The sequence below is a fragment of the Bidens hawaiensis genome, unplaced genomic scaffold (genome assembly GCF_021521415.1).
Source record: "Bidens hawaiensis isolate Kalapana, Puna unplaced genomic scaffold, B.hawaiensis_p1.1 tig00025860_1, whole genome shotgun sequence".
Classification (NCBI taxonomy): Eukaryota; Viridiplantae; Streptophyta; class Magnoliopsida; order Asterales; family Asteraceae; genus Bidens; species Bidens hawaiensis.
Window position 1 is genome coordinate 239917 of NW_027494156.1, and position 10925 is coordinate 250841.

The following is a 10925-nucleotide window of genomic DNA, read 5'->3' on the forward strand; positions in this document are numbered from 1 at the left end:
CAAAGCTTTAACAAAGACGCCAGTAGACTAGACTCAAAATGTATTTAAAAAATTCATAAATGAGAGTGTCATCATCATGCCTTATCACATCTTAATATCTCAAACACCGCTAACAGACACTAACAAGGGACCCCAAAGATAAGTTCACCAAAGCTTTAACAAGCATGAGAGACGAGATTCATCACCAATCAACCAACCACACATTTTTATCTTATTTTTTTTCTTCAATCCAACTTTCAGTTAAAACCACTACACAAAATCAAATAACAAAAACCTTTACTCACCACGTGACATTAACATAACACTTTAGCATACATCTTAACACCACGCCGCTTACTAAGGGTGTGCATGGTGCAGGTCGGTGCAGTTTTCGACTAAAACCAAACCGAAAACCAAAACTTTGGTTTTTGGAGTTTTGAAACCGTTCGGTTTCGGTTTTTTTGGTATTTCGGTTTTCGCTTTAGTTAGGTTTTTTCGGTCGTCATTAAAGCTTGAAATTTTTAGGCCGAAAAAATTGGCAAAAAAAATAATGAATTTATGTATAAATAGTTTTGTTAATCTATCTATATATATAATTGCCTACCACAAAACCTTACGTGTCGCTCTCAGGTCCCCCCCCCCCCCCCCAATTCTCTAGAGTCACCAGATTGCTTGATTTCTAAATGGCGGCTTCTCGTACATTTAACCCATAATCGCGGATACGGGTCTTACAAAATCAAGATAGTCTTTAAATGAGTTATAACATCTCATTTATTTGTGAAACTCTTTCATAATCAAACAATAATTTCCACGGGTCATGGGTCTCACCAAACCCGGATAACCCTTAAACGGGTTATAGCATCTCATTTATTTGTGAAATAACCCCTTAATCATCAAACAATTTCCATGGGTTATGGGTCTTACCAAACCCTAATAGCTCTCAAATGGGTTATAAGATCTTATTTATTGATAAATACTTTCGTTCTCAAACCCTAATTTAATTTATCTTCTTTACATGTTCTCCATTGCTGGTCTATCATCTCCATCACCGGTTAACTTCCGATACTACCCGCCATCGTCAACTACATCAACGTCCCCTTTTTCATTAGACAAATATTTGTGTTCATGTTTGTTCATTTAAAAAAATCAACATGTTAATGTTTGTGTATTTTTGTTCGTTAAAAATCTAAAATACATACACATCTCAATTGAAAATACCCAAATGCAAAAAACATATAATAACAAACTACTATATATGTATTAAATTAAAACAAACTACATTAAAACATAAAATAAATCATCATAAAATATCAAAACGATTAAAACAAAACTTAAATAAACTTCCGTAGCATGGTAGGATCAAACTAGTTGTAAATAATAGACTATTATACATTCAATCAAAAATATTTGAGTTACAGACTTATCAAATTCTTATAAATTACTTAATATAAAATATAAAAAACACAAAAATTTAGAAATTCGATTTTTTTGGTTTTTTCAGTTTTTATTGCATGCAAAACCAAAACCGAACCGTTAGTTCGGTTTTTGCAAAAACATAAAACCAAACCGTCAGTTTTTGTTTCGGTTCAACTTTTCGGTTTTCTTATAATTTCGGACCAATTTTTTCGGCTTCCTACCCAAACCCCCCTATTGAAACAATATTGGGTTTTTAAAGCAATGTTTTGGTGATTTCACTTTCGACCCAATAAGTTATAAAGCTATCCGGACGCCAACCCCGCCTCTCTCCAACCCAATTTATACTTGACTTTCAATTCCAAAACATACCATTTTTCACTACATAATAAACACCCAGTACCAAAAAAGTGCAATTGTCCTTACAATTCATTCATTCCAGTAAGTCAAATCTTCTTCTCGTCAGAAACCCTAATTCACATCTCCAGTAATTCGCGAGCCACTTACATCAACAAATCAACCGGTAATTACCTAATTAATTTTTTTACACTGATGTGGTACCAATTCTGTTATGTAATTATTAATAATTGATTGAATTGATTAGCCTTCTGGATCGAGGAAGAAAATAACAAATTAAATTAACGTGCTATCTGTGCAAATCAATTACACTACGATATACACCACTTGGTTCGCAGAGTTTTTAGTTTGTAGGTTAACTTATCCCTAGGGGTATAATGGTAAAATGTTAAGGTGTAAGTGTAATTTATTTATATACATAATACTACGATATAGTTACGTTATTACACTACTTGATTCGCAGAGCTGGCATGCCTTTTTAGTTTGTAGGTTAGCTTTCCCCTAGGGGTATAATGGTAAAATGTTGAGGTGTAAGTATAATTACACTACGATATAATTACGTTATTACACTGCTTGATTCGCCGAGCTAGCATGCCTTTTTAGTTTGTAGGTTAATTTTCCCCTAGGGGTATAATGGTAAAATGTTGAGGTGTAAGCGTAATTATATATACAACATGATTATAATTTTATATAAGTGTAATTACACTACGATATAATTATATTATTAAACTACTTGATTCGCAGAACTGGCATGTGTTTTTAGTTTGTAGGTTAACTTTCCCATAGGGGTATAATGGTAAAATGTTAAGGTGTAAGTGTAATTATTATATACATAACATAGTGTAATTACACTGTGATATAATTACGTTATTACACTACTTGATTCGCAGAGCTAGCGCGTCTTTTTAGTTAGCAGGTTAACTTTCCCCTAGGGTATAATGGTAAAATTCTGAGGTGTAAGTGTAATAATATATACAACATAGTGTAATTACACTACGATATAATTACGTAATTACACTACTTGATTCGCAGAGCTAGCGCGTCTTCTTAGTTAGCAGGTTAACTTTCCCCTAGGGTATAATGGTAAAATTTTGAGGTGTAAGTGTAATAATATATACAACATAGCGTAATTACACTACGATATAATTACGTTATTACACTACTTGATTCGCAGAGCTAGCGCGTCTTTTTAGTTAGCAGGTTAACTTTCCCCTAGGGTATAATGGTAAAATTCTGAGGTGTAAGTGTAATAATATATACAACATAGTGTAATTACACTATGATATAATTACGTTATTACACTACTTGATTTGCAGAGCTAGCACGTCTTTTTAGTTTGTAGGTTAATTTTCCCCCAGGGGTATAATGGTAAAATGTTGAGGTGTAAGTGTTTAGAAGGTTTAATTTGATTTGTTTTGTGTTGTTGAAGGTATTGTGATTGAAGTGCATGTGGTGGAATGTTACATGGAAACTGTGGTAGCAGTTGAAGGAAGTGAGATAGAGATTGCTGATCCTGTTGTTTACAAGCTTGCGCGGGTAATTCGTGTTTTAAATTGCTAGGGTTTTGTATATGTAAGATGGAATTGATTGTTTAGTTAATTAGCTGAGGAGAATTTGAATGTTTGAAATGTTATATTGAATTGTAATTAGGAATTTAGGTAAAACCTTGTGTTACTTTTTGCCGGTAGTTAGACTGGTTGTTGTGGAGGGGCTTTAAAGACCGTGTTAAAATGCCACTGCCACGTAGGTAGCAGGGGCTTGATTTAATGCCCCTTAAAGCCTCACCTCTTTATATTTGGCCCCCACCATTTGTTAATGCCTTGAAGCTCCCTCCCTTAGTCCCTTACGGCCCCTCCATTACCGGCACGACACAGTGTTGGGGGCTTGAAAGCCTTGCCATGTCATTTTGCCAATCTCTTCGAAGCCCCACGACGAGGGGTCTTAGTGAATACTTGAAGATAGGCATAGTGCAGGTTAACATGCAGCAATAGTTTTCTAATGATCAGTTTAGCAAGTCACATAATAAACTTTTAGGAAATATAAATCATTTAGTCTCTTTCCTTTGTGATTTAGTAATTAGTATTACAAGCATGCTTTCAATTTGTTAGTTAGTTAACACTTGAAGATAGGCATGCTGAACAATTGACTTGCTGCACTGTTTTGTAATGTTCAGTATAGGAAGTCAGATAATTTGTGTTTCAATTTGTTAGGGTTATGTATTTGCAATATAAAATTGAATATTTAGTTGATATATTGAACTGTGATGAGGAAACTCCTTAGGGTATTTTTTGGTGATACTAAGTGAACACTTGAAGATAGGCTTATTGAACAATTGACATGCAGCAACAGTTTTGTGATCAATCTAGGAAGTCAAATAATAAACTTTTTAGGAAATATTAATCATATAATCCTTTTTGTGCTTTAGTGTTAAAAACATGCTTGTTTCAATTTGTTAGGTTACGTACCTGTAATATAAAATTGATTGTTTAGTTAAGAATATTTGAATGTATGAAATGTAATATTGAATTGTGATTAGGAAAACTCATTATGTTACTTTTTGCTGATAATAAGTGAACACTTGAAGACAGGCTTATTGAACAGTTGACTTGCAGCTGTTTTGTGATGAATCTGATGATCTGTCTAAGAAGTCAGATAATACACTTTTAGGAAGTATTAATCATTTCATAGTTATGACCTTTCACAGGCAGTGTTGGCTGTTGAGCTGAAAAGATTAAAGATTTATATACAGTCTCATGAGTTAGAGTCGGAGATGCAGGGTTGCTTTCTTTATGTTCAGAAGTTTCTTTATAATATGTTTTCTGTTATTTTCTTAGGATAAATGAATTTCAAGCAAAAAATAATGCCCTTGAAACATCGTTGGCGTGTTTTTTTTTGCATGACTCATGATTCATCTATTAACGAGTCTGTCAAGTTGTATCTTTTGCAAGATGTGTTTTATTATATATAAGTTCTTTACTGTTTTGTGCTTAACATTTTAAAGCAAAATAATATGCAGAACCTGAGTGTGAAAACTGGGAGTCTTTAAAATAAAACGAGCTTCTGCTAGGGTCAGTTTTACATTTACATCGAATTAGATTTCAATAAGCATCTGTTTTGTAGCTTCATGTTTATGGTGAATTTGGCTGTTTGATCCTATAAAGGAAAACTGGGATGTTGAGGACTTGAGGTTATATCTACTTGTATAATAGTATTAAAGGCACACTCATATACATAAATTTATACATCATTAAATGGATGCTAGTTCTTTGGGATATATTAGATCATTAGCTCACTTAGCGTGCAGTGAAGGCAAATTGCTAAAATACAGGCTTTTGACTTTCTCTCTTTAGAATTTGAGGACAATTAACTCTCTAGATCATAGATATATGATAATATCTTTATTGTCAGATGATGGGCATGTTGAAAATGTTACAAAAAGTTAAAAAGGTGTTGGCATTCGTTACCCAGCTTGTTGGCCAGATCTGAATGATATTATACAGCAGGAAATTGAAAAAATGTTGAAGGATTAGACTGATAGATTTGACCTCTATATATTCAGTGTTTAGACCGAGTAATTTTTTTTATAACTCTGATTTGACCTCACCCACCAATGTTTTCCATGTAAGAGTCCATGTAATCCATGAGTTAATTACACGTTATATTTTACATTTGCTCCCCACCTTTCTAATATTACACCTATGTTTCTAACCGTTCACCCAATCATAATACGGGACCACAGATCACAGATGTTAATTTTTTATAAGATATAGCCTCACTATTAAAGATAGATAAGTAGTAAATCGGTCATGTATTAAGAGAATATGAAGGTTGATGGGACCCACACCTATGCACATAAAACAATTAAAATGTAAAGTCTTACTCTTCTTCTTGTTAGCACCATAGCAAGTGGCCTTGTTTTTAGGCAAAGTCCTGGCTTATCTTTTTTGTACCCAAAAAATCTTCTAACTTTTTTTTAGGTACAAAGAAGGTTACCGGAATTTTGCTTGAAAACGAAGCCACCGATGGTTGTTCGACAGACAAGGAGCATGAGATTTATTTATTTTAGCAAGTTTATGTGCATATGCATGTGTCCCACCAACTTTAATATATTTTTAATACTTAACCTATTTATTAATTTCGTTTCATAACCATAATGGGTATATTATTAATTTATAAAAATATACCAGATTTTTAATGTTTGTTAGCGTCAAGGACCACCCGTGTTACAATTGAGTCACCAGTAGGGAGCGTAGGTGTTATTTTAGGACGGTGGGGAGCAAATGTACAATGTGGCCTTCCCATAGGGATCATCGGTGTAATTAACTCTAATCTTTATTGCTGTTTTGACTTTCGATTTGACTAGTTGTCATTACGAAAGACATCAAGTTTATCAGTTTTCTGGAAACACAGAAGATATTTAACCTGAACCATACAAAAAAAACAAAGGGAGCCAATTTTATTGCATGTTAATCAATTTGATTATACTGGGGCACTGGGCAAAGAAACAAGGTAAGGCACACTTGAAAATTAAGGGATCTGGTCTTGTACTTAGATTAGCATTGTTACCAGTCACTCTCATTGATGAAGGAGATGCAGAATATTATTTTGAGACTTATGGGCTTTGCTGGTTTCTTCTCCAAGATGTTGCCAGTTGTATCTCTTTTTTGTCACAGTTAATATCAGCAGTGATCAATTTGATGTGTTGTGTACTTTGCAGGTTGTAGGTGATGGGATATACATACCTGCAACTGATGATGATATGAAAGCGGAGGACTTAATTGATCATAAGAGCTCACTTCAATTTGTTCTGAAAAACAGTCAGCCTGCCATCTGCTCTTCAAATGATGACACTTTTGGTCAGGAGTTCCCGCCCATCGACTGTGAAGGTCTCTTTAGTTCGGTTTTCCAATATTATTTCCCTTGTATGTCATCAAATTCTGTTTTTTCTGCTGGTTCGTGCTTATAAATGTTATCGCCTTATTTTCTACATGTAAGAACTCATAAGAAGTGATGCATACTAATTACAACTGCTTATCTACTTAAGCATTCTGTTAATACCGTATCAATCTAGTGGTTTGTATACTCTTGTTTTCCAGACTTCCAGGCCCTCATTTTTATGAAGTTTGAAAATGCTTTTTTAGACATCTCTTACCTATACATGCTTCAGTTTTCTTTTTGGATTGTATTTTATGCTTGTATTCATTTAAATGAAAATAAATATCACAGAACTCTTGAAATTCGAGGACCCTTCTACTCAAGGTGAAAGATCAGATGCCGTAGTTGACTCAACAATTGACCTAGGGAAATTGAATCCCAAATTTGAGGTACTTTTTTGAACATCATGCAAGCTTGTTACTCATTTACCGACTATAACTCACCTTCACATAACTTCAAGATTGTAGTACACGTTCAAGAATGCTTTAATTTGATATTTATTTTGCATTCATGTATTGAATTGCAGGAAGTTACTCGATCAGTGTCAACTCCTGTCGATGGCCAGATTGACCAATCTGGGGCTAGGAAGCAAGCAAATTCTCCAGTAGGGTCTGCTGAGAGTGAACCGTCAACTTCAACTGTATGTGCTAGCTGGAAACCTGATTTCTCTAAGCTGGAAGGGGAGATATGTTTGGACAATCTTTCAGTTAGAGAACTTCATGCAACTTTTAAGGCTACGTTTGGCAGGGAAACTTCTGTGAAGGACAAACAATGGCTCAAGAGAAGGATTTCCATGGGGTTGTCTAATTCTTGTGATGTTTCCGCCACCACTTTTGTAATTGAAAATAACAAAGTGAAAAAGAAAGACAATGTAGAAGTCTGTAAGAGTGAAGATAAGAATCGTAACAAGGATTCTGTCGATGAACTTGAAGGAATAACTGTTAGTGACGATGATGATAATAATAATAATAATAGACCAGTTGACCATATTCAAACTGTTCAAACCGAAGGTAAATTCAGTGGCGGCACAAAGACTGTGCCAAGTGTCACTCCTAAGCATCATATTGCTTTTGAAGATGATAATCAGGGAAATAAAAGAGTTAGGAAGCCGACAAGGCGTTATATTGAAGAAACATCAGAATCTGACACCCGGGAGTATAGTGGAAGACTGGTTTCTTCAGTTAAAAGTTCTGGAAGTGGACCACGCACACGTATCAGGCCTGTTCATAATATTCAGCCCATTAGGAAACCTCTTGTCACTCGTCAGGATTCACTTGGAGGTTCTGGGGTTAAAATTCCATATGTTTCTAGGATCAGAAGAGGACGCCCGAGAGAAAATATTATGGCCCTTATGGTATGTTGAAAAATCAATTACAAAATTGTGCAGGATTTTAAATCTTATTCTTAGTTTTTCTGCTCACCCCTTGTGCCTTATCATGCCTTCTACATTTTTTGCTTTTGTGTGTGTATGCTAGTGTGCTATAAAAGAGTATTAGCGTGAATCACTATTTAATGTATATAATGATGCTTATTTATGGTATAATTTACTTGAAATTTCAGCCCTTCGGAATGGGAATGACAGCAAGTCTGGTTGGGAAGGCCCATGGTGGACATGATCCTCAATCAGATCACGAAGTCGAGGACCAAGAACATAACGCCACAACAGCTACTGGATGGCTTCAACATCCTGTAAGCACTTGCATTTTTTACTATCGTTATGGTTCAGTAAATCCGATAAGTATGAGTGCTTCGTGAACTAATTGCATGTTACCATTCATGTTATAAGATTATGTGAATATAGAATCTACATCCAGTGTTAGCACCTTCTCACTGTTGTCTTCAATCTATATAGCTAATTGAGGAACCAGTAGAAAAAGAACAGCACTCAGAGCATTCAGCAGACTTAAACAATAATTCTGATGATGTAGACATAGATTCGTATGCAGACATTGATTCAGATGATAACATATTAACCGTGCCGACCGCAAAAGGTGGGATGAGGAGGAAACATCATCGACCATGGACTCTTAGTGAAGTTGCAAAGTTAGTTGAAGGTGTTTCTAGGTATGGTGCTGGCAAGTGGTCTGAAATAAAGAGGATTGCTTTTGCAACATGCTCACATCATACGTCAGTTGATCTGAAGGTATTCAATTCTCATCGTCTGTGTTGTCTAGAGGTGGCAGTTTTGACCCGTTTACTCATTAATGGGTCGATTTGGGTTATGTTTGAAAGTTTTTTAATGCATTGAAACTTCTCACTTTATTCAAAGACTTATATTATTTTGGTATGATAAGCATTGAAAAGTTTTCACCAAGGCCACCCAAATATTAAAATGACTTTATAGGCCGACTAAAGTATCAGTTTTTCTTCGTTTATGCTGATTCTGGCTAAAAACTTGGCAAAAACAATAAAATAACAAAATAACCTTAAAGTCAAAGTTTAGTCACATTTTGAGTTGCAAAATGTAAAAAATATCTCAAGACTATCTAGAATTGATTTCTTTTGAGTCGATTTAGGGGCATTTTTTTAATGTTATTTTTATAACTTCAGACATGACAAAGCTTTAAATTTATGAATTTTATTCCCCCCCCCCCAACACACACACAAAACAAAAAAAAAAAATCTGAGTTGATGAAATCATATTTGGGTGGCCTTGGCGAAACTTTTGAATGCTTGGATGACCTATGTACATTCTTTCATTGTTTTTAATTAATGGTAACTGATACCAAAGTACCAATTATCTATCCAACAATATAATTTTGGATACATTTTTACCAATAACCCTTGTATTTTGACAACTGGTGATGTTTGCAGGACAAGTGGAGGAATCTGTTGAGAGCTAGTTTTACGCAGTTACCAGCTGAAAAAGGGGTAAGCAATTTTCTTTTAACTGCTACTCTTGTGTTGGAGATAGAGGTGGCAGTTCGATCCATTTACTTATGAACGTGTTAAATGTGAGCTGTGGTTTATCTTGAAGCGGTAAAAATGACTTAGCTAAGAAAGTAACAAATCAAGCAGGTCTAATTGGTTAAAAGTCACCTAAAAATAGAATTCTCAACGAAAAATGTTCGTTCTTTGTTAATCAAATTTTATTTTATTATTATTATTATTATTATTATTATTATTATTATTATTATTATTATTATTATTATTATTTATTATTTAATTTTTTTTTTTGCATTTTAGAAAATAAATTACGAGTTGTGTCAAATGGTGAGGCTTTAGTTATGAATTTGAGTGCTTAATATACGGTTGTTTTCCCGAAGCAGGTTCAAAATTTCAAGAAGCACTCATCAATTCCGATACCAGCACCGATTCTGTTAAGAGTAAGAGAGCTAGCAGAGGCGCAATCCCAAGTGAGCCCGGATCTGAAACCACTAAAGTTTAGTAGTAATGTAAATGATATGAAGTCTGGGTTTTTGTAAATTGGTTTGTTGAAGTCGGCCCGAAATTAGGAATAAGAATGTCATCTGATTGTTTTGTACTAATTTTCTTCCAAAGTATTTCTAGATAACTTATTAACGAGGCTAGCCGGACCCTGACTAAGCTTGTGCTTGACTTCTTTAACCTAAGAGGGACCGAGCCCTATGTCTAAGTGCTGTACTTGTCTCGTGAATGATGTTACAACTTCGAGTTTGGTTCGTTTATTGTTTAATTATTTTTATATGTTACTAAATGACAACCATGACAGTAGTTAATTAATTTTGTGTGCTATACTCGGTGACATGCGACTTGATCGTCATGTTTCTACTTTTGCTCGCATTTTAGACTTTCTTTATATCAATAGTTACTTAAATGCGTGAGACGCGTCAATAATATTTCGCTCAGATGTCATCCAAAGCTATAGGTGATCAAATCGGGTTGGTCAAAGGAACCGGAACCGGTTCAGAACCGGTTCCATTAGTCAACATCACTGTTTAAACCGGTTCCATGGTCGAACCGGTTAGGGAACCGAACCGGTTCCCCAACCCTCGGACCCGGAACCGGTGGAACCGGTTCCTAAACCGGTTCTTACACTGTAACCGGTTCCAACCGGTTACAGTGTAAAATATTATTTTTTTTTTCGTTTTTCGTTTCCGCTGCTTGTGTAGGTGATGATTTGTGTTCTTCTGATTTCTGAAGAGGCTCATGCTACTTTTGTTGTTCACCCACAGAGCAATGGTAAACAACATATTGAACTTAATGCTATGAGTGTTAGCGTGTTTGAATTGATTAGTCTGTATCGTGTATCGTGTAATGGT

At 34.9% G+C, this 10925-nt stretch overlaps 1 protein-coding gene across 1 annotated transcript; it reads left to right on the top strand.

Moving 5' to 3' along the window:
* Positions 1-3129: 3129 nt before the first annotated feature.
* Positions 3130-10198, top strand: LOC143572464 (uncharacterized). The gene is made up of 8 exons (XM_077057623.1): positions 3130-3285; positions 6467-6635; positions 6976-7073; positions 7211-8038; positions 8245-8373; positions 8537-8827; positions 9499-9555; positions 9954-10198. Exons 1-8 carry the CDS (start codon positions 3214-3216, stop codon positions 10107-10109), a joined length of 1800 nt encoding a protein of 599 aa, XP_076913738.1. The 5' UTR covers positions 3130-3213; the 3' UTR covers positions 10110-10198.
* The last annotated feature ends 727 nt before the right edge of the window (positions 10199-10925 follow it).

Excerpts from the sequence above, each read along its gene's own strand:
- LOC143572464 (XM_077057623.1), top strand. The coding sequence starts at position 3,214 with ATGGAAACTGTGGTAGCAGTTGAAGGAAGTGAGATAGAGATTGCTGAT. Across the intron at positions 3,286-6,466 it reads TTGTTTACAAGCTTGCGCGG|GTTGTAGGTGATGGGATATA; the intron begins GTAATTCGTGTT and ends TGTACTTTGCAG. Across the intron at positions 8,374-8,536 it reads CTGGATGGCTTCAACATCCT|CTAATTGAGGAACCAGTAGA; the intron begins GTAAGCACTTGC and ends CAATCTATATAG.